Genomic DNA, 25,090 nt, shown 5'->3' with positions numbered 1-25,090 from the left:
GGTGGAGTCAGAATGTAACATTCTGATTCCAGAACCTGTGTTCTTGATAGGCACATAGGGATCAGGAGGATTTTAATTAAAAAATATATATATGTATATGTATATCTGGACTTTTTCTTTAAGATAATATAAATATTCTTCTTTTGAAAACATAATGCAGCCAGTCCTTTGGTCAGTCATGACCTTTCTAATTAGCAGTCCCCACTATTTCCAGCTCATTTAATGCCAATAATATAAAGCTTTCACATTACACAGGAAAAGCCTTTTGCAGTGTGTTCACAAACACCAAATATCATTTGATTCTACAAGAATTTCCCAAGATGGCTAGAAGACATTGTCTTCCTTTTTACAGCTAACAGAAAGCTCAGAGATATGAAGTGACTTGAATAATGTCATATACCTTATCATCTAGGTAAGGAGCAGTGCTCAAACTAGAAGCCAGGCGTGTTACTAATGTGGGCTCTTTTAACAGAGAACTTGGCTGCTGTCATTCTGAAATGAGCCATCTCGTGCTGCTGAGGACTCCTGTTATTGTGGAAGAAACTGCCTCAGAGCTTCACCATTTGGCCCTCCTGTGCCTGGGGTCCATACCCCTGGGACTAAGTAACAAACTAAGATTCAAATTTGATGTTCTCCATTTGAATAAACAACATTTCCTGCTTTTTCTACACTGTCTTGCTCCCATGAAGTGAATTCCATCCTGCCTACCCACTGTTTCTGTTCAGGACAAGACATTTATAAGACTTGGTCCCTTTGCAGAGCATATTACTCACATGTTTTATTTTATTTGTTGAATTCCGGATACACAACCTTGCTTCTTTTTCTTTATACCCTAGAGGAGTTACCTAGAACATCTTGTTTTGCACTTCCCCACATTTGTAATTGTTTCATTCCTTTTTTTTTTCATCATTTCAATGAACCTAATGCCATGTAATATATTAGCAGCAAAGTTTACTCTAAGTGGTTAGAGTCTCAACTATATGTGTATATATATACACATATATATGTATATCCCAATGAGACACTCTTTTAGATTTTAACTGCTTTTCTGTTAATCTCCCTGAAAGGGATTTTTTGAGATTGTTATGATACCCTGTGGAAGCACAGAATATTCTTAATGGTGTGAATTCCAGAATAATGCAGAACTTATCTCACATCCTGGCATCCCTACTTATTAGATAGAAGATATTGGACAAATTCATAGTTTTTCTAAGCCCCAGATTGCCCTCCCAATCCACCTATAAATGGAATAATAATAATCCTGAGATTTGGAATAGTTGTGAAGAGCCAATAAGATAATCCTTGTGGAGTAGTTGGGGCACCTGTGTGCACAGTCGGTTAAGCATCCGACTCTTGGTTTCAGCTCAGGTCTGATCTCAGGGTCGTGAGATAGAGCCACGCATCAGCTCTTAGCTCAGCGTGGTGTACGCTTGGGTTTCCCTCTCCCTCTCCCTCTGCCCAACCTCCCCCCCGCCCCCGGCTTGCACACACACTCTCTCTCTCAAATAAATAAATAAATCTTAAAAAAAATCCTTATGGAGTGGTTAACATAGCATCAGGTTTTTTGAACAAGTTCATTAATCTCTATTTCCCAAACTATTAAATGAAGATAATTACCAGCTATCTCATAACAATAGCTAATACTTTGCTTCACCATTTACATTGTGTCAAGTAAGCCACTTGGTATATTGGTATATAATTTAGTTCTTAGCAACTCCATAAAGAGGTACCATTATTAATTACATTTATTTTAAAAATGAGGAAAAGAAGACAGAGAAATTAAGATCACAGAGCTTGTAGTAACTACAGACAGGATTTGAAACCAGGTAGCATAGTTTTAGAAACTATAATTTTAATCACTGTGTCAGTGATTCCTTGGTTTAGACTTAAAAATATGTGAAAATCCATTATATGTTAGACACATAAAAATGTATGCTAAATTTATGACTCATTCAGAAAAGTTCTTTCTACCAGATTGTCATTGTCAAAATATGGAGGTATGTGTAACTAACAGGAAACCTATTCTTGGATGAAGAAGTACTTTAACATAATCTTCCTGGAGATCATTGGTGGAAAATAATGTTTATATAGTCAACTATTGCTACACACCTTCTAGGATGCTTGGTGCTCAGTGGACTTCATAAAGCATGCATACTATTACCTTCTGAGGAATATTCTGGTAAATTTGTGTCAATACTTTTCAAAGTGAATGTGAAATACCATAATTACCTTTTTGCCAGAACATTCTGGTGATAGATTATTTGGGGAGGATGATGAAATATTAGACTCTAATTAAATGTTTCTACATTAAGCAATAGGGGACTGGGTCAAATATATAAGCTCAGTGAAAATAGTTGTCAATATCTATACATTAGACATTAGTACATATTAAAACAATGTCACATTAAGACAATTCAGTGATACTTATCATTATTATTATTGTAGTCTCCATAGATCAGGCACTGAACTAGGTATTTCATATCCATGATCTTGAATCCTTATGATATAGTCTTGTTAGGTGGACATTGTCCAACTTTACATTTAAGGAAACTGAATAATACAGAGGTTAAGAAAGTTACAAAAATCACATAGCTAGTAGATAGCTGAGTGGGAACAACCTAATTCTAAAGTCCTTTTTCTTTAGTACATGTTATACTAGGAAGCATATGTGTGAGTGGAGGGGTGTGTGTGTGCATATGTTTTAAAGATTTGATTTGAAGCAATACATAAAAGAAACATGAAAGGCAAACAAATATTTAATTGTACATCTCTATATTAAGCACTTTACTAGGCACTTTGAATTATTATCATAACAATATTGAGGGTGGGGTGGCACTGTGTTCCTTACTCTATGAAGTTAAAAAACACATCCAAGATTATATAACTATACATGTGCTAGATATATATATATATATATATATATATATATATATATATATATATGGAGAGAGAGAGAGAGATCTGTTTCCAAACCAATTAGAACACAGTCACAATATCAAGTAGTATTAATATATATTCTAGGAAATACATTTAAATACATTTTAGAGTTATAGACTTCTAGGTTTGGAAATGTCTTTGAAATTAAGAGGGAATATTAAAATACTAAAATTGCCTAGTTAGAAAGGGTATCAGCCTATAGCACTGTAGGTGGGTGCTTTCCTTTTAAAGGAAAATATTTATTTTTATTTCAATTTTAACCTTAATGACATCTAAATAAAATCTTGGGTTACAGGAGTACTAAAGGCATTAGAGTTATAATAATGGTGGGCCTGTTGGTTTGTCGTTTATTTAAAAGATATCTATGTCGGGCGCCTGGGTGGCTCAGTTGGTTAAGCGACTGCCTTCGGCTCAGGTCATGATCCTGGAGTCCCGGGATCGAGTCCCGCATCGGGCTCCCTGCTCGGCAGGGAGTCTGCTTCTCCCTCTGACCCTCCTCCCTCTCATGCTCTCTGTCTCTCATTCTCTCTCTCTCAAATAAATAAATAAAATCTTTAAAAAAAAAAAGATATCTATGCTACATCATTAACCTCCACACCCAATTTTTTTTCCTTTTCCCTGCTTGTCTTTTATTGTCATGTGACTTACTGTAAAGGAGCTAACTAGATAGAGTGATAGGAAACATGAAATCTAGACTTAGCTCTGCTTTTAACTAGCTTTGGGGCCTGGGCAAAATCAGTTAACACTCCTTTTTTTTTTGAGGAATTGGGAAATGAGTTTGATAGTAAGGTCACTTCCAGCTATAGCATCCTATGAATCTGGGCATATAATCACTGGATTTTATAAGTGTTTTTTAATAATATTTAATGTAAGCTTATCATTTATTGTATCAGACAAGAGGGAGCACAAGAGATTGCATGGTAAGAGAGAATCAATCCATGTGGAATGGAATGCATGAGGTGGAAAGAGAGATGTGAGTGAGGGTGAGGTCATTTTTGAGCAATAGTGAGAAGACTCACAATGGAAAAAGATGTATTCTGGATTTTGTCTCCCAATGTATTTACTTTTTTTTTTTTTTTTTGATGAGAGCATTTAAGGTCTACAGCCTTAGCAAATTTCGATTATACAATACAGTGTTATCAACTATGGTAACCATGTTATGCATTTCAGACCTTATCTATTTTAAAACTGAAAATTTTTACCCTGTTACACCAAGCCTCTTCCTATTTCACCCACTCCCCAGATCCTGGCAAGCATTTTTCTACTATTTCTATGAATATGACTTTCATTTTCTTATTTTTAACTTTTTTCGATTCCACATATAAGTGATACCATACAGTATTTGTCTTTTTCTGTCTGGCTTACTTCACTTAGCATAATTTCCTCCAGGTCCATCCATGTTACTAAAGATGAAATAATTTTAAGTCTGAATAATATTCCATTGTGTATATATTCACCGCATTTAATTTATCCATTCATTTGCCAATGGACACTTAGGTTGTTTCCATACCTTGGCTATTGTGAACAATGCTGCTGTGAACATGGGGTACAGATATCTCTTCGAGATAATGATTTCATTGCCTTTGGATATATAGCCAGAAGTGGAATGGCTAGATCATAATCACATGGTAGTTCAATTTTTAACTTCTTGAGGGACCTCCGTACTGTTTTCCACACCAGTTTACATCCCTATCAACAGTGTACAAGGGTTTTCTTTACTCCACGTTCTCATCAGCATTTGTTATTTCTTGTCTTTTGATAACAGACATTCTAATAAAGGTGAGATGATATCTCATTATGGTTTTGTTTTGTACTTCCCTAATGATTAGTGATGTTGAGCACGTTTTCGTGTATCTATCGGTCCCTATATAGGTCTTCTTCAGAAAAAAAAGTGTCTATTTAGGTTTTGAATTTTTTTAATTGGGTTGTTTGAGAAATTTTTTGGTTTGTTTTGTTTTGCTATGGAGTTGTATGAATTTCTTGTATATTTTAGGTATTAACCTCTTATTGGATACATGGTTTGCAAATGTTCTCACCATTTCCATAGATTGCATTTTCATTTTATTGATAATTTCTGTGGTATGTAGAAGTTTTTCAGCTTAATGTAGTCCCCTTATTTATTTCTACTTTTGTTGCCTTTGCTTTTGGTATCAAATCCAAAAACTTAATGCCAAGGCCATCATCAAGGAGTTCACTTACTATGTTTTCTTCTAGAAGTTTTATGACTTCATGTCTTACATTCAAGTCTTTAATACATTTTGAGATTATTTTTGTGTGTGATGTAAGATAGGGGTCTAGTTTCATTCTTTTGCTTGCTGTTGTCCAGTTTTCTCAGCACCATTTATTGAAGAGACTATCCTTTCCCTATTATATATTCTTAGCTCTTTTGTTGAAAAGTAATTGACCACATATGCTTAGGTTTATTTCTAGGGTCTCTATTCTGTCCTATTGATCTATGTGTCTGCTTTTCATACCAATATCATACTGATTTGATTACTATAGCTCTGTAATATAGTTTAAAATCAGTGATGCCTCCAGCTTTGCTGTTCTTTCTCAGGATTGCTTGGGCTATTGAGGGTCTTTTGTGGTTTCATACAAATTTTAGGATTGTAGGTTCTGTTTCTGTGGAAAACACCACTGGAATTTTGAGAGGGATTGCATTGCATCTATAGATCACTTTGAATAGTATCGACATTTTAATAATATTAATTCTTTCAATTTATGGACATTGAAATGTCCATATCTATCTTTCCATCTATTTATGTCCTCTTTAGTTCCTTTCATCAGTGTCTTATAGCTTTCAGTGTACAGATCTTTTGCTTCTTAGTTAAATTTATTACTAAGTATTTTGACCTTTTTGATGTTATTATAAATGGGATTGTTTTCTTAATTTTTTCTTTTTGATATTTCATTTTTATAAAAACAAAACTGATTTTTGTATATTGCTCTTTTTCTCCTGCTACTTTACTGAAATTGTTTATTAGTTCTGACAGTATTTAGGTGGAGTCCTTAGGACTTTCTATATATAATATCATATCACCTGGAAATAGAGGCCATTTTACTTCTTCCTTTCCAATTTGGACACATTTTATTTCTTTTTCTTGCCTAATTGCTTTGACTAGGACTTCTAGTGCTATGTTGAATAAAAGTGGTGAGGAAGGGCATCCTTGTCTTGTTCCTGATCTTGGAGGAAAAGCTTTCAGCATTTCACCATTGGATATGATGTTAACTGTGGACTTATTGTATATGGCCTTTATTATGTCAAGATACATTTCCTCTATACACAGTTTGTTGAGAGCTTTTGTCATGAAAAATGTAGTGTTTTGTCAAATGCTTTTTCTACATCTATCGAGATGATCATATGATTTTCAGCCTTCATTTTGTTAATGTGGTATGTCACATTAATTAATTTGCTAATGTGGAACCATCTTTGTATCCCACTTCATCATGATATATGACCCTTTTAATGTATTGATGAATCTGGTCTGCTAATATTTTGTTGAGTATTTTTGCATCTATGCTCATTGGGGATATTGGCCTGTGATTTTCTTTTCTTGTAGTGTGATCATCAGGCTTTGCTATCAGGTAACGCTGCCTCATAAAATGAGTTTGGAAGCATTACATCCTCTTCAATTTTGGAGAAGACTTTAAGAGAGATTGGTATTAGTTTTTCTTTAAGTGTTTGGCAGAATTCAGAAGAGATGTATTTTGGAAAGCAATGCAATGAAGAGATAAAATCTGGAAAGAATAAGGAGGGTCTGATGGTTCACTCTGGGGCATTTAGTCTAAAATGATAAAATAAAAGCAGACAGTAAAAAATTTTATTTAAGTAGTGAAACAATAAAAGTGGTGTTTAATGAACAGTACTCTGAACTGCATTTTTTAAAAAAAATATTTGAAGTGACTTGTTTCCATTTTGAATAAAAAATCTTTTTTTTGCTCATGAATTTCTAAAACATCAAAATGAGTGTTAAACTATATTTAGTTTTCATCTGTCTTGTTATAGCTATTTTAAAATTCACAGTACAAGTTTTTTGTATACGCTCTTGAGTTCCTGTTCCCTTGGAATGCTTGCAATTATAGTCTTAGAAGGAGTTGAATGTGTGTACATTTTAGCTGATGGTGATTAAATCTTTTTTCTTTTTGGGTTTGCCACTATTATTATCTACAACTTCAAAAACCTATGACATACAAAATGGCTTGGGAGACAGTCTAGAGTCTAGATGACAGTGGGAGCAACTATGAGGTTACTGCAATAATTCAGCCATGTGATAGTGATGGCCACAGACAAGGCCAATAATAATAGAGTTCTGGGAGAGCATGACAGGAGTAAAATTGGAGAAGTAGCAGGAAGTTATAACTCTGAACGCAAAACCTTTATGGGAAGTAAAATTGGCCTTGAGGTGGACCTGGTGGGCATCCCTATTATGCTGAGGAGGTGAGATATCCAAGTAGAAATCACTTACAGAATATCTATCTTTGTATGAATATAAGAGTAGTTAGGATATGTTAATTCTCATCATGTTAATTCTTAGGCAAAATAAATTTAACTTTAAATACATGTTTAATAGAAAACTTTAAAATATTCATAAAATTTTAGATGTATTTAGATTTTTCTTTTTGATGATATTCATTTTATTTGCAAACAGAAAATAGAGAAGAGTTATAGACTCCTTTTCCATCATCTAATTTCTTCTGGTGAAACTATTTTCATCTGGTAAGAACATAATGCAGACCTCTGTATAAAGTATTCTCTGCTCTATGATTTGGAGTGACTTGACCTCTTTGTGATTTTCTCCTTAAGATTCAGTTAGGGCCCTACTTATCAGTGTGTGCTTAAACCCTTTAAATGACTTTCTATTGGGGGCACCTGGGTGGCTCAGTCGTTAAGCGTCTGCCTTCGGCTCAGGCCATGATTCCAGGTCCTGGGATCGAGCCCCGCATCGGGCTCCCTGCTCGGCAGGAAGCCTGCTTCTCCCTCTCCCACTCCCACTGCTTGTATTTCCTCTCTTGCTGTGTCTCTCTCTGTCAAATAAATAAATAAAATCTTAAAAAAAAAAATGACTTTCTATTGATTTTAGGGTTAAGACACAAATCCCCAGGCTAGAGGAGCTGCATACTCATCCTCATCTCCCACTACTCTCTGTTCTCCTTTGCCAGCCTCACCGACCTCCAGGCTCTGTCTAATTTTAGGGCCTTTCTGGCTGGAATCTTCTTTCCACCCTACGTTCCCATCCCCAGCCTCTTTGCTTGCTTAGTACTGAGCTGTCCTTCAGTCCCCAGGCTACATTGCACTTTTTCAACGAAGATGTCCTTAGACTCAGCTAGGTTGCCTTGTATAACCTCTCATAACACTAAGACTTTTTTTTTCTTAACACAGTCTGTAAGTATATGTTTATGTGTGTGATTATTTGCTTAATGTCTCTTTCTCTAACAAAATTAATTTTCATGAGGGCTAGGGTCTTGCCTGTGTTGCTCACCATGTATCCTGGTGACCTAGCATAACATATTTGGAAAAGCTGGATGACTAAATACTGGCAGCCATACCAAGAAGTTTGGACTATTGATGCCATCCTAATCTCAAGCCTTGCTGAGAGAGCTCTGGGATCTGGTGGCACTTGTGTCCTCATCACACCCAGGTACACCTCTGGATAATGTGTGGAAAGCCAGGTCAGTGGAGAGTATGTCTTCACAGAGTACTGCAGGATTTATGCAACATAGAGTCACATTGCTCCAGATGAGAAGGGAGCATTATTCTGACATTCTTCATGATATAAAATACTGCATGTGCATTTTTTAAAAAATCAAACAAATGTAGTGTTAAAAAAATAATGAGCTTGTGAAAATTTGGTGATGCTCAGATTAAGAGTTAGCCTATTTTACTTACTTTTTATCTACTTAAAAAAAAAATTCCCCAGATCCTACCACTTTTGTTCTAGACAGGATTGCTTTTAACTTCAAAGTGTTGTAAGAAAGGTAATTTTATTAAAAAACAACTTGTTTTTCTTATAAATATGAATGAGCTCTTCTCAATGTACGGGATCCAAGGTTTCTCTTTCCTTTTTTCCTGACCTTAACATCAAATTTTCTTTTCTCCAAAATTCATGTTTTAAGCTATGCTCTGCCTCTGAAGAACTGAGGGAGTGTGTTTTTTGTTCACATAGGTGTTTTCTGCTAACACAAAAATAAACACAGAGCATGTCTGCTGCTTTTATACCCTTGGAACCTAGTCCTTTCTATAGCATATGTACATTGGAACCACAAGCCTAAACAGGCAGCCCTCCTAACAGATACTGAAACATCATGCATGGCATAGTAGTGTCACCAAAATTTGCACAGATATGGAGTCTTTGAAAACTATGAATTCTCCCAAAGTTTGCTTCCAATATCTCATCACATCAGTTTGCATTGTATTTTTATTTTCTCATAATGCATATTTATGACATTGCACGAGAATGCTATCTTTTAATTGAAAAAGTATTAAGAAAATTATTTTCAGCTATGATTTCTTTACATATTAATAAAATCGATGGTTTAAGAGTGTGATAACCTTTAGTTAATAGAGTAATATCAAATTAATGAGCATTATTCCAAATCAATTGCTTTCACTCATTTCTGTATTCTCAAGAGTTGTGTATCGTAGTTATATAAAATTCACTAAATTTCAATAGGTAAAATTTACTACCTTTGCAATGACACCAACGGTCGTGATATCTGATTTCTTTAAGTCATTGTATGTTACTGTTTATCAGTTTGGAAAAAATCAAATACAGTAACATACTGCTATTTATATTTGTAATGTACTGAATTCCAGCATTGTCCTCCGTATAGAACAGACATAATTAGATTTTTACATCGTTGGTTCTAGTTTTATAAAGACTAAAAACATTCCTGAAAAGATTTAAACAACTTCCAATTGCCCCAGAACAAGTGGCAACATCCTTATATTTCCACAGAAAGTGTGAAAATAGCCTTAGGAATTCCATGGAGTCAGTTTACCTCTAATGTCAGGTGGGGAAAGAATAGAGCAAGGTCATTAGCCAGGAATGTACCACAATGGAACTCACAGGAGCCTGGAGCTCTATATAATCCTAAAATTTTCAAAGACTTGCTCTCTTAAGAAGGACACATTTCTCATGGCCAGCTTTCTAAGTCAGGAGCTAATAATACCCTCAACCTGCTTGCCTTTTGCAGATATGTGTGACACAAAGTACTGATAATTTCTGCTGAATTGAACCCGTAATGAAGGAATTTATAATCAGTTCTAATGTATTTGAGACCTAAAGTATATTAGCCCTTCATCAAAGAGAATGATAAAAAGCAGCATTAATATGGGTGGATAGTGATTATTTCAGGGCCTCGTAATTATTCTCCAGTTAACTACAGAGAAATGCTGATATTTTTATTCCTTTTTTAAAAAATAAAAGGCACTGTGGTCAGATCCTAAAATATAAGACTGCATAAGTCCTTTATAAAGGCCAACACTTTGAATTATGCTTATATTAACGGCATAGAAACTATTTGAGATTTAAATGAGTTCAAAGTTCATGGTTACGAGTTCCCTTTACCTTCATGGTTAGGAGTTCCCTTTACCTTCCTAGTCCTGTTGTTTCACCACTGAATCTATTTATTGCCTATAGGAGATATAAAATATAATAATTACTCTCACTCCCTTTCAAAATGACATGAGGTCCACTTTCCTATTAACTCTAATGAGAGTTATGTGTGCATTCGTCAAGGAGGACAGATCCTATAGTTTCAAGGTAAAATAAATCACTTCTCCAGGTTTTAGAGGACTCATTCGCTTTATATTTTGGTGTTTAAGATACCCATTTAAATTGCTGGTATTGAAAATGAACTGTTTGTAGTTTAAAAGAAGCATAAGCTATGGTTGGAATGTTGTTAATGATTGCTGTGTATTTTTGTTGAAGGATAAATATTTTACCCTTTGGGGAAATAATGTTGATCAATTTACAGGAAATACGTGGTCTCTAAAATGTGGTTGCCTGATTTTCATAAGAAAATTAATGACAATCACCTCTAACTATATTTTCTTTCAATTAAAAAAACTTTAAGATCAGTTATTACATCAAATTATGTCAGTTTAGAATAAACTAAAAATGAGCCATAGTTGCTGATATTCTAGAAAGAAGGAAGCTCAGGGCAATAGGCTATTTTCCTTCCAGTCTGGGAATAAGGAATCTTGAGATCATGTAGGGATCTGTTTCTGTAATCCACAAGCATATGTTTACTCTATTTGAGGCTTCCTGAGAGAAACCAATGTTGAGTTTTTCAATTTGCAATGCCGGATCCTCTCAGATATTTGTTTCCTGTGCCTTTAGGCATATGAGATAAAGGAAATCTGGGTTTTTGTTTTCTTTTTATAACCATTTTTGCCAAAAACTGTTCAATCACCCCTCTTCTTCCCGGGGAACCTTAAAAAAATCAGACATGTAAACAATTTTTGATGTTAAGAAAACTCAGTTATGCTGGAATTATGAAAATATTGCTGGAACCCATACTGTGGGAACAATTTAATATCATACAATAATAGTTTTTATTTACTATTCAGTAAATAAACTTCTTTAGTTGGGAGAATTTGACTTAATCTTTTTCTAAGATAATGATGTCCCCATCTATTTATGATGCTGAATATCTATATCTGTTTTTAACTGTTCAGATTTACTACAGTAAAAAATGTTCCATCTAGTGCATGTATGTAATCATGATCCCACATCAGTTAAGAGGCATACAGCTTCCTGAGTAGGGAAGGTGATAAAACTGCAGCAAAAAAGGTTGTTCAACCATATTATCCATGGAAAAGTCGTCTTATGGTATATGCAGTATCATTTCCATGGCTTCCCTACTTATGCAGACCCAGAATCAAATAGCAACTGAGAACTATGTCCCACATGCAAACAAGTGACAGATCATGTTTTCATAAAAATTCTCTTACTATCACATCTTATGCAGACCCAAGAACCAGCAATTCTTTTTTTTTTTTTAAGATCTATTTATTTATTTGAGGGGGGAGGGGCAGGCGGGAGAGGGAGAGAAAGTTTTAAGCAGACTCCAGGCTGAGTGCAGAGCCCATGGCGGGGCTGAGACCAAATCCAGAGTCGGTCACTTAACCAACAGTCCCATTCAGGAGCCCCAAGAACCAGCAATTCTGTGTGTGTGCAAAGTATGTAAAACTATTGGCTAGGTGACTGTAGAACCTGAATGATTTCCTGAAGAAGTCCTGTAAATTGCCTCTGGTATCCTAAGGCAGGAAAGAAAAACACTTCATCTGAATTGTCGAAAAGAGGGCTGAACAAAGTAAGGAGAGTGACTTAACTTGTGTTTTACATGTGTCTCCAAATGTTAGTGAACTGATGATTCAGCAAAAAAAAAAAATTCTTGAACTCATGCTAGTGGTTTCTTAATAGAGCCAAGAATTAAGCAAATTAAGTAATTTAACTAAAATTGGAAAGTAGATAATGGTTTGGGTGGCAATAAATAACAACCACTGCACTTAATCTGTGTTGCCTATTAGTAAATCAAATTATAATTTCTATATAGCATCCTTGAAAATAGAAATGAAAGAAATCATATCGGTTGAAGTCTGTTCATTTACTGCTTAAGGTAGTTAAAGAAAAATACAAAGCTTGAAAACATAATTTTCCAAGCGTAATATTTTGCATGATGTTTTAAAACTGGAAATATTTCAAATATAGTTTTTGATACAGCAATTTTTGAATTTAAATATAAACTATCTCTATTTTTCAGAAATGTAGCAACATTGCATGGACATGCAAAAACATTGAGGGTATTTTTTGCACTAGCAGGGTCATATTAAAGAAATGTAGAATTCTGTGAACTTGTAACTGAGTGTCAATTAACATACACTTGTTTTCATCTAGGTTTTCTCTTAAAGGAATGATTGCTTACAAGACTGACTATAAAAGTATATCACTAAATTTATTGTATACAGCTCCTCTGTCTATATTTGGAATGACCTTGAAACCCTGACTTTACAACTGAGTAGTCAAGGGATCCCTTCAGTTTCATCATTAATTTCTCCATTTCTAATCTTTTGTTTCGTGCCAGTTACTACTATTTTTCAAGGCTGTTTCTCTGAGCTGATGAAACATAACTGGATTATATCTCTTTTTTTTCCCTTCCATTTTCTGGGATGGTGTTTTTCATTCTTTGAGGGTTCTGATAATAGGTATAGTTTGAATTACGAACATAATGCACAGTAATCACTGAAAAGACTCAGAAGTCTTTCTTGAAATGTTTAACAATCCTTCCCTATGAAGTGTGCTTGCAGTTAATGCCTGCTTCTTTTCTATTTATATTATTGAAATCAATACATGACTTTCAGTCTTTTTTTTCCTTCCTTTTTCTATGACTGTTATTTTATGCATGACAAAATTCTCTTGCTTACTGCTGTGTTTGGCTGTCTTTTAACTTGAGTGTCCTGTGTTTGTAATGATTGCTTTTTGCATGAGGATTATGAAATGTCATACAAATTAAATGGTTGTGGAAAGGAAAAGAAATGTGGGGCTTCACTTGCTTTTTTGTGTGCTGAATATGTCAATTATGTGACACTTAAAATTACTTTCAAATGGCCTTTGACTTCCCCTTTGGTGTGCTTCTTTATTCTAGCAAATTAGTATTGTTAAGTATAATAAAACATTTATTAAACATTCACAGTGTTTTAATACAATTATTATCCTAAAACATAATTCCCTTATAAATAACTATACTGGACATGAAATTGCAAGAGGGCATAATTCTGTTATATTACTAAATTGCTTATGAAATGTAAGCCCTGACTCTGTAACTAACTTAATAACCAAACACTGACTTCGATTGATGGTACCTTTGATCTACATAGTGATGAGATTATCTGTTCATACTTTTGTGCAGGTTGCAAATGTCTTAAATCCGCAGCTAATATTTAATTAAAACACATGGGGAAATATTTGTTTAATGACAAGTAATTTTAAAAAGTCACAGTTTTGGAAAATGTATGATATAAAAATGTATAAAATCCAAGTGTTAATGCTCTTACAAAAAATTAGGAGAAAAAAAAAAACACCCTGAAAATGTTCATATCTCTGTTTTCCCCAATGTTATTTTATTGTCCCAAATTAAAGATGAGTTTGGCCTACTTTCTTTATTGTTGTCACCAATTCACATTAGAAAAGACACTGAATAAATTAAGTTCTTTCAGCTAAAACTGTTTACTTTTTTGTATGCAGTGGATATTTAAAAAAAAAAAAATCATTTCCTTTGCTTATGACTTGAGTTTCAAACCATAATGTATTTTCTATGCTGGATATATTCACAGACCAAATCCTCTATAAGATATTTTGGGGAGAGGGATTCTTTTTTTCTTAAACAAAATAGATAATCAACTTTGACTTAACCACTTCCCCGCTCTTTTTGGAAATACTCTTGAGAATTTTAGTATTTACATTTATTTTTTTCCCCTCAGTCTTGTTTATTCTTGAATTGTCTTTTTTTTTTTTTTCCCTCCATTTCTCCATTCTCAATCCTAGGTCCCCTTACAAAGAAACAGACAGATGATTTAGGTGATAATGACGGTGCTGAAGATGAAGGTATTTTTTTTTCCACCAAATCTATTTGCATGACAAGGGCCTCAATCACTTTTTCCACCCCTTTCTATTTTTTTCCTTCTTGTCTTTTTTTGAAGAGTTGTTTTTAAATTCCCGTTTTTGATGTGTTTTGTCTTCTTGCTTGTTGTTACACATAAATATACATTTTTAATTTTTAAAAAAAAATGAATGTTAAGTTTTACATTTTGATGCCAACCATTAAAATGTTTTAGAAAGAGGGGCATTTTTTTTTTTGTTTTCTTGAACTGACTTTTGATATGTTTCATCCCATGTTTTGACTGAAATTTGTCCACATTCTTTGAACTAACAATCTCTCCCCCGTAGTCTCTCTGTACCCATTTTGCATGTTTTCTAATCTATGTATTTTACCCAATATCAAAATGTGTTTTATTTTTACCTTTGATATTTGTTTAAAAAGAACCCCATACCCAATAAAATGAAGGACAGCTAAAAGCTGATATAAAGTGTTTCTTGAGCAATATAATTTATATGACAAAAATACTGTTTTCTATTGATTTGCCTAAATACTGCATAAATAAATTCAATGGTATAGATAAGAAAGGCATTCCGCCTATTTGGATAACTGTAGTAAACTGTGCAATCACTTCAACAGTCCAGGCAGATTTGATAGGTATCCTTTCATTTCAAAGGCACATAATTTCTAGCCTGGCGAATGGAAGTGTTCTGATTTTCAAAGTATTGTGAACTATAAGCAATAAAATATTTCCTACTTCGCTAATACCAAAATTGTTTTCTCTTTCTAACTTTCTTATGAAATACAATTCTGATACACTCTGGACATGTAAGTACTTGCTAGACTGACTTGACATTTCTCATTCCATTGTGTACTTTTACCTGGTGTAAGGTGGAGTATCCAGAGGGGCCCGTTGATATTTTCAGTTCACCTTGGTTCCAATTAGGACTTTTTTTTTTTTTTAATACTACCCTTGTTATGATTCTTCAAGAAGTGACTAATGTTATCCCAGGTTTAAAAGTAACTCCCAGAGCTCTAGAAATTAAATCTCATAAAGATATTAATAATACAGTATGAATGGTTTTCCAAAATAAAATAACCTACAAGCAGGTCAGCAGAAATGCTAGTTGCATGAGTTACAACTGTGAATGAATATATCCTTACTAAACAACTTGAATTATTTTATTGAGATATTTATTTAATAAATTACTTCACAGTAGAAAATTAAATTATAGAGGTGAAGTATTGAAAGCTTAAAAATTATATTGTGTTTTAATATTTTATAACACTTAAGAATTATTTTGATTAAGTGAAATTTATGATCTCTGATTAAAAATATGTTTACCATGAATCCCAACAGTGAATTAAAAATTAAACACAAAGCAGTCATTAGTATTTGAAATAAATCATTATAGCTGTCCAACAGTTATCATTTTGAATGCTAAATAGCTAAAAATAAACTTATAATATCAAAATGCAAATGGTGTTTTTAAAAAACATTGTTGGAAATCAGAAGTTTTCAAACATTCAATAAATTTATTGACTTTGTTCTCACAGCTGTGAGAAGACTGCTTCCACTAGGGGCTTTGGGATTTGCTGAGCCCTCTGAAAATCCTTAACTCCTAGACATTTGTTATCTAAATAATACTTAAGTATAAAGGACTTCTTAGTGTGTAGCTTTGTAAACTCTAAACTTTCTGAAAATACTCACAAGGTTAGTATACATAATTTTCCTATTTAAAAAATACTTTGCTGATTTAATATACTTCTTCTTTTCCTTTGATAAATAGCATCCAGTAAGACATTTACATGTTTACAAAAATACCTCTGAGCCACCATAATAAGCTAAGCCCTGTAAATGTGAATCTATTTTACAGACCTCTTTCAAAACACATTTAACACTTTTTAAATAGCCATTAAAAATGTTCTAAACCCCTGTTTAAATTGGCAGGTAGTATTCAGGTTAAGTACTAAGCCAGTCAGTCACAAGACTTATCAAATCAATAAATATTTTTAAATGCTCAGAGTGTAGAATTTAAGAGCAATCAATTCAAGTTGAGTCCATTCCTCTGTGCTGTCATTTTGGATAATTGTTTAGACAGCAAAGACAAGAAAGATAAATTCACATATTCCTCAGGATAAAAAAACCTTTGTAGAGAAGTCTGAACATCTTCTATGCAATTCCTTTTACAATTATTTTGTAGACATGAATGTGAATAAAAACCAAGGCCAATTTTCATATTTAATTTGTTCTAAATTATGAATCAACATCACTAGACATAAAACAAATATAAACTACTTGATAAATTACTCCTTTTACTTTAGTCAAAAGTCAAGTAACTTAATCTCCATTATTCACTGATAACCCAAATCCTTTACTTGATTTCCAGGTCCCTATCTCAGCTACTGCATTCAGAGGCTACCAGACCCATTGACTGGGGTGTGCCCCTCATTCACTTAAACTAACCCAAGGCTTCTTAGTAGAGCACTATTCATTACTTCTAATTCTACTTTGTGTCTTTACTGTTAGTTATTCTTTTGCCAGCTTTAGGCCAGACACAATTGTATCACTTTTCAGTTGTGTTTTATAATAACCAAAAAAACTACATATTTCTGAGGCTATTTCCATAGTTGCAAAAAGACTAATCTGAAGTGATAAAAATGGGTCAAAGCAACACCCTAGATTTCTACCAATTTATTTTGGGGATTTAAGAGATATTTAAATGCTTTTAATTGTGCTAAGAATATCTTAATATTAATACTTCAATATTCAGATGCAATTTTATATTCTAAATAGAGCCTTTTAAAACTGTTCTTATAGATTTTTATTTTATTTATTTATTTATTTAACTAAAAATTGTATTTAGCCAACACTTCTAGATTCTTTTGCTTGTTTGGAATGAGGTTGGTATCTGAGGTTGGTAGAATTAGTAAAGGAGGACACAAAAATATCTTGAAATATCTTGAAATATTTATCAGAGAAAAATTGAGGCAAATACCCTACAATTTAAAAACTTAAATGCCAACACCTCTAAATTATGGGCAATTAAGAACTTAATGAGTTTTTTTAAGAGAAGGAAACCAGTAAGCATATTTAAGGAGTTATGGGACTAATCATTATTCATTAGGACGATTAAAGGGAATTGTGATTTCCAAACCCTGGTTGTCAGCCACAAATAAATCCCCATTAATTGCTCTAGATCTATTGACACTTGCTACATTGGCTTAAAATTTTGGTTTATCGGAAAGATAAAATAGTTACTAAAATTTAAAATAGTTACTAAAATTTAAAATAGAGACGAACCATGAGAGACTATGGACTCTGAGAAACAAACTGAGGGTTCTGGAGGGGAGGGGGGGGATGGGTTAGCCTGGTGGTGGGTATTAAAGAGAGCACATACTGAATGGAGGACTGGGTGTTATACGCAAACAATGAATCATGGAACACTACATCAAAAACTAGTGATGTAATGTATGGTGATTAACATAACATAATAAAAAAATACAATTTATTAACCTTTTACATGAACTATTTAAAATAAAATGATAAGATTGCTATCTATTTTAGCAAAAAAAAATTTAAAATAGAGATATCTACTAAGATTCCAAGTTTATTACTTTTTTAACTTGAAAAACTTAAATACTTTCCTACCCTAAAAAATTTAGAAGGAAAATAATCATCATACAACAATCATAATAAGTACTTCCCCCTTACCATCCACTCTTCAGAGACTTAGATGCATGGCAAAGCCTAAAAAAATGCACATAACAGAAAATATAAACATGTTTTATGAACATTTATATTTTTACTGTAGCTGAACTAGTGTTTTAGTCTCTGAGAGTGGTTTTGATTTTAGTAAAATCAGTAGCAGCTGCTTAGGCAAAGTCAGAAATGTTAGGTGAAATCCCCCTTCTTTATAGAGAAAAATATGAGACAAGATTTAGAGGGATGACTTGGCTCTAATAAATTCATCACAAATTACTAAAGTACATCTAATACATTTGCACCAAAGACATAATGGTTCCTTAAAATTTTATTAAAATGATGGCATTAACAGATGGTATTCAGTAGTACACTATCTGATATATTAATTTATAAAGATTTTGTGTTTTTTTTTTAAATCAAAGTAAAGATAGGTATAATTTAAACTATATTATTATATTGTTATATTTAAACTATTTACTATTTATATTTACATCAAAAAGACCTGTATACTATGAAGAAAATAAAGTCTAGAATAGACCTCTGTGATAAAACACTATCATAGAACTCCAGTTGTCCTGTAATAGAAATATGGCATCTTTCCAAACTTTATTAGCAATTTTAAGGGTTGTTATATGTAAGAATTTTACTTATTTTGATAGTAAGTACCCCATATACTATTAGCTTCCGGATTACTTCATGCAAAAAGAAATATTGTTCAGAACACAGGATTAGAATTACATATAACTTTCTAGAAAAGAACTGCTTGGTATATTAAGTTCTTAGACAAGGCTGAAATCTTTGAGCAATTTGAAAAGACAAATTAGAAATTAGAATCAGCCCAAACTATCAGTTATTCTTTCAAGTCTAATCTTCAAAGAAAAATAAAAAGATACCACTCAAAGTAGCTCCTAGGATGTATTGTCATATTTTCAGTGTTTCCTGACAATGTCCACTTCATTCTGTTATTAGGTATAAAATGTGGCAAGTCTTCTCAATGTGTGCCTGTATTGTTTTCCAGGTGAACAGAATGGTTCTACCAAGATTTCATTACTGTTCACAGTTGGTGCTTTGTAATTCTATGTGATTTTAATTAAAGAAGAATTCTGAAACAGCCTCCCTCTGTGCTACCTACAAGCATACAATTAGCAGAGTACAGTGTCTGCTGTGAACAGTCCGTTAATGATTTCAGTTTAATAATTTATTATTGCTTTTTCAGTGCCAGCCATGTTAGAAAAATAAGCTAAAACTGTATGTAGCAAACAGGCATTTAAAAATGGAAGAGAGTTAAAAATTTCAAAAGGATTGTTTTCTCTGTGTAAGCCTAACATCTTTGCAAGCCCCCAGATCTTTACAAATGAGTGAATACCATTTTCCCTCCTAAGGATTTAAGGAGAAAATAAATTTAGGTTTTCCTTCTAAATGCAGTTGTGTCTAATGGATAGTTTTGATGTCAAAGTATCCTCCTCTCACCACTTAAAAATAAGACACTCAAGTATACCCTTGGAGATGGGGGAGGGGATTATGGTAAATTTATATACTGGTATTAAGTCAAATTTAAAATAGTCTTTTTAAAAAGTCTCTAAATTCTTCAATGAGCTGTTTCCCTAACTTGAAAATCTGGACAAACAAGTTGAGGTGCAAATCCTGATCCTAAAAGGATTTTTAATTTAAGGAAATTACTTTATTATTACAGTAGAAAAATTGAAGCATTTATATTAGTCACCCTTTTCACAAGAAACATAAAGCAGCATCTAAATAATCACCAGATTTTTCAACGAATTTGTACTATATTAGTCTATTCTGAAAGCTGAAACCTCAATTGCAAAGATTGTAGGAGATTTAAGTTTGATAAAAAATGTCAAAAGCAAAGGAACAAAACTATAATTTTAAATGATGTTTTTTAATGTTGGCATTAACAAGAAGAAAATACACTTGATCTAATTTAGTTTCAATTGTGGGTAGAAGACATAATGGGCTATTATAGAATAGTAATGTTTGATGTATGTATGTGTATGTATTCATAATCATTTACATACATATATAATATTTCAATATTCAATAGTTAAAACCATGTTTGCCAATATAAAATTAAGCACCTATTTCTTTAGAAATTAGAGAATTTTAATGCCAGTTAAAATTATGTTATGGTTCCCTTATATATTATTTCTAGATCCTTATTGAAAACTACAAAATTTGGGGAAAGTATCTTAGTAAAGCAAACACAGTTGATTAAAAGTCAGAGCTGTAAAAATCACTTTAACATCATTCTAAAAATGGGTACTTTACACCTAGACTTAGCTGTATTCTATTTTATGTCTACATGACAAAATCATAGAGCCAAAATGGGACTAAGAAGAGTACAATAGTTACACAAAGAGGTGAAAAATATAATTTAGTTTTTCTTCTTCCAGAGGGTAGGGTTAGTGGAGTGAGCAGATAACCCAGACTTAACGAAAAAATATCATTTAAGTGACAGTACCCTTCGTACAACAACAAAAATATAGACTTTACTGCCTAAACATTCATCTGCCAGTTGGTACTTGAGTAGTGAAATGAAACTTCTTGCAACCTAAAACACAGTGTTGTAATTATGTTCACAAATTAGAGCATAAATTATTCAATATAATCATGATGCATTCAATAAAATCTTTATAGTAAATAAGAAATGGAGAAACAGAGTGTTTTACTCACAATAGCAGTGATAACATTGTCCTTAGCATATGGCTCATAAATTCCATATGAGGTCTATGACTTTTTTTTTTTTTTGAGGTCTATGACATTTAAAAAAAAATAGTTCTAAGACCCATTATCATTCTTTCTTTTTATTCTACAGTCACTTTAGAAATCAATCAAAAAGCACTAAAATTCACACCCATTTTGAATTTGTCCAAGTTTTGTAATTCAGTTTATAATTTTAAACAAAATTTTAGCTAGAAAACAGTGAATATCTATTGCTCTTTTCACAATAGCTCATAAAACGAGTTGCTGAAGAAACACTTTAACAAAACAGCAATTTAAAGAACTCTATTAAAATCATGCTCTTTTGTCCCTAAAATGGAAAAATGTATTCTCTGCTTCATTGTGTGTGTTTTTTGAGGATAAGGACAATTGCCAACCGTTTGTTTTTCAGATATTCGGGACAGTGGGGGTCCCAAACCAGTGATGGTGTATATCCATGGTGGCTCATATATGGAAGGTACTGGAAATTTATATGATGGGAGTGTCTTGGCAAGTTATGGCAACGTGATCGTCATCACAGTCAACTATCGACTTGGGGTACTTGGTAAGAAGTCTCTTCTTTTCTTTTCACCATTAATCCATGAAGTATGTGATAGTTTTGTTTTGATTTGTTTTGTTTTGCTTTGCTTTGTTTCATTCATTGTTCTATGCTTGTTGACTTTCTTTGAACCAAAATTTTTGATATTTTCAATAAATTCTATAAGTGTGTTCATAAATTACTTGATGGAAGACAGCTAGGGTTAATTTTAAAATTTGAAGGTAAATGGTAGTGAAATTATTCACATTGTTGAGTGATGTTTTTCCTGGTTTCACTTTATAGCACTGTGAAAGGCAACAGTGTCAGGGCCTTTCAAGAAGAATTAGTCCCTGGACAAATTTTTCCTTCCACCTTTTTTTACAATGCCATAAAATTGCCTGAAATTTGACATGAGTTTAGAAACAAGTTTATAAGTCTCTGAGAATATGCGTATGGACTGGGTTTGGGGAAGCATTGTCTGTCATTGTGGTACAGATTTGGGTTTTTTAAAAATTTGTCAGATAATAATTAGAAATATTTGTCTATTTACGTTGAATTATTTGATTTGGAAAATGTGTTGATTTTATAAGGTGATAAAGAGTTCAAGTCAATAATGTATACACATGTAAAACAAAATCAAATTGGAGATCCTTGGTTTTGAAGAAAATTATAGGGAAATATTATTTGTAAAATAACTTATCAAGTACTCTGAAATACACGTATTGTTTTATGTAATAACCCATTATTAAAAGAGAAACTTGATATTCTACATGTAAAAGTTTATTTTTATAGTATTGGCACAATTTTGGGAGTAAAATTACTTTATCATTTAATAAGACACTTCTATTACGGTATTTTAGTTAAGAGTATTTGCTAAAAGAGTACAATTTATCACAAAAGATTTCATCTTTTTAATCTTAATTATTCTCAAAATTTTATCACATACTATACGCTTTTTAGAGGCATATAATTTATGCTGTTACTTGCAACAAAAAGGCACCTCACACTTTCATTATCTAAAAGATTTTGAAAAAGGAATTTAAGTTATGTCTTCCTTTATAATAATTGTTCATATCATATATTTTGGTCATTGAGAATCAGTTTTTTTTCCTCTTCAGTGTTAGTTACTTCTATGTAATTATAAGCCTATGTTCATGTCAATCTCAAAATACAAAAAAAAAGAATAGTTTTTGTCAATCAAGTTTGTATGTCTTGGGGAAGGAGATATTTTAGCAATGCAAAGTGAAATCTTGATATTTTTCTACTTTGTTATTTTGATTTTGGAGTATGGTGGACAATAGATATACCATGGGCAAATATAGGTATAAAATATTTCTGTAACATTTTTCAAGTACACATTAGTTCCACATAGTATCTAATCAGGCACTGATTGCTTCAGATGTTCTTATAATTTCAGTGGGCAGGAATGAATGTTTTCCCACCAATGAAAACTGTGTATCGGAAAGATGTATAAAGAGGTGTTCATAATCATCTTAATTTTAAATATAAATGTTGTCATTTGGTTTTACGCAAGACTTTAATAGAATTTTCAATATTTTAATACATTTAACTTTATAGTATTATTTATAGTTCAGTTGTTTTTATTATTATTCTCATATTTTTCTGACTTTCTCAAGTTAAAAATCCTGAAGCAATGACCAGTTTGCCAATTGAAAATTTAAAATTAAATGCCACATTCTATACAGCAATGTTTTCAAGGACTTGACCATCCACTTAATCATATGTATTTATTTTATTAAAAAAAATCTTTTAGTCATACCTTATGTTGCCTCATTCTTAGTTGTACTCACATAAAGTAAGATTCCATAAAATGAATTGTTATAGTAATAAAGCTTTGTCCATTTTTTATGTATAACTGACAAGGACCTGACTTTGATCCAATTTGAATCCTATATTTATGTTCATATCCTTTCTCTAAATACCACGCTCTGAATGACTGAATTGCAGGACAGCAGACTAAATAGCTAAAAAATGAAGAAATCAGTCAATTGCTTGGTCTGTATAATGGCAAGCAGAGTTGGTGTAGATGATGGATGATTTTCTCAATGATAGCTAAATACTCGTTCTGCTCTACTGCAGTTTAGGATTTAACTTTCATTTGGCTCCATTGTTGTTCTTAAACACATCATATACTGATAATCAGCATTAAGAACCAGGTGTCCTTTCTAGACCTCTCAATATGATAAAGTACAAAACTCTGTTAGTAAACATTTTTAGGCGCATCTTGGAACACTGCTTCTGGAACAGGTGTATGTATCCTGGTCACTTTGTTCCTGAAATGTGTATTGCGCCTTGTGAAAATATACTTAAATGAATTAATTCATGAGAAATAAATTATTGAAACATTTGTTTCAGCACACTTTGCATGTGTAGTATACCACAACTAGAACAACAGCTCATCTGACAACAATAAAGATCTACAACAATAAAGACTATAGGGTTTTTGTTGCTGTTAATAATTTGTCTAATGGTAACAAGGTAAGCCAAGGTTTCTTGGGTATGGGATCCAAAAGTATTGCTGTTTAGTTTTCATTTGGGAGAGTGTTGGAAGTTGGTAGAAAATAAGATTTGATTCCACATTGGAGGGAATCCTGAGCTGTGTTTTGATTTGGATGCTTTGGTGTAAAGGATATGAATTTGGGGGTTCAATGTACAATTGGCTAATTACAAGACTATTGCTCTCTGAAGATTAGCAGAAAAAAAATCAAGATGTCTGAAACAGGTAATGTAATTAGTGTTGATTTGAATTTGCCATCCCAGAGGAGAAATATTACAGGTTTTATTTGTTTGTTTGTTTTAGCAATAAGTAAAAATGTGATAATGTTTTAGTAATAAAATTCATACAGCTATCTAGAGGCAAGATTCTAGTTTAAAGCATTTCACATTGAAAAAAAGATTTTGTTCACTGCAAAGTAGAAGTGACATAGAGCTATCTCCTATTATAACATTGCTCTGATGGACCTAGGAACAGGTGGAAGTTAGTTTGTCAACTGAGACATTTTGTGGTTTCCTTTGGCATGGTAACATAGACTATCACTATTATAGTATTGGAAATGCTATTAGTGATCATAAGGAAAGCTGCTAATAAGGTTGAGAAAAGGGAAGGGGGTACAGGGCTCTGTCTGCTAATCTCATTTCCCCTGTTTTGTCTGAGAGGTCTCTGTAACCGCATCTCATTCAGTCTCACCCATCCAGCGAACATTTAGACTTTCTTTCACTTCTGGTTGTATACATTCTTTTTCCTCAGTGTTTTAACTCTTCATCCTCTGTTATTTGGCACATTGTTGTGTAGTTCTTTAAAATACATTAAAAAATATTTGTTAACAGAATTATTTTTAATATTATAGTACATAGTTAATAAAACTATCATAATGGAAATTTAAGGAGAAATGTTTTGATTAGATGTCCTTAAAGGAGGGAAATAATGTTGAGTATTATGGTTGTAAGTGGGATAAATATATGTGCTTATGGACAAGAACTGGAAGGAAATAAGAAATAAATTGTTCACTATTAGGATGGGATATTGTGCAATTAACACTTTTGAAAAAAGAAACTATCCAAACGATATG

General features: G+C 32.7%; 1 protein-coding gene across 1 annotated transcript in view; it reads left to right on the top strand.

Annotated features, from left to right (window-relative positions):
- The window catches only part of NLGN1 (neuroligin 1), a 686,783-nt gene that overhangs the window by 210,203 nt on the left and 451,490 nt on the right, over positions 1 to 25,090 (top strand). The window contains exon 3 of the mRNA XM_054504325.2: positions 21,375 to 21,527. Within this exon, the coding sequence (XP_054360300.1) occupies positions 21,375 to 21,527 (153 nt within the window). The remainder of the gene's footprint in view (positions 1 to 21,374; positions 21,528 to 25,090) is intronic.

The sequence above is a fragment of the Mirounga angustirostris genome, unplaced genomic scaffold (genome assembly GCF_029215605.1).
Source record: "Mirounga angustirostris isolate CCGP_5_RB_7025 unplaced genomic scaffold, mMirAng1.0.hap1 SCAF_1, whole genome shotgun sequence".
NCBI classification, from domain to species: Eukaryota; Metazoa; Chordata; class Mammalia; order Carnivora; family Phocidae; genus Mirounga; species Mirounga angustirostris.
This window is presented reverse-complemented; position numbering and strand designations above follow the sequence as displayed.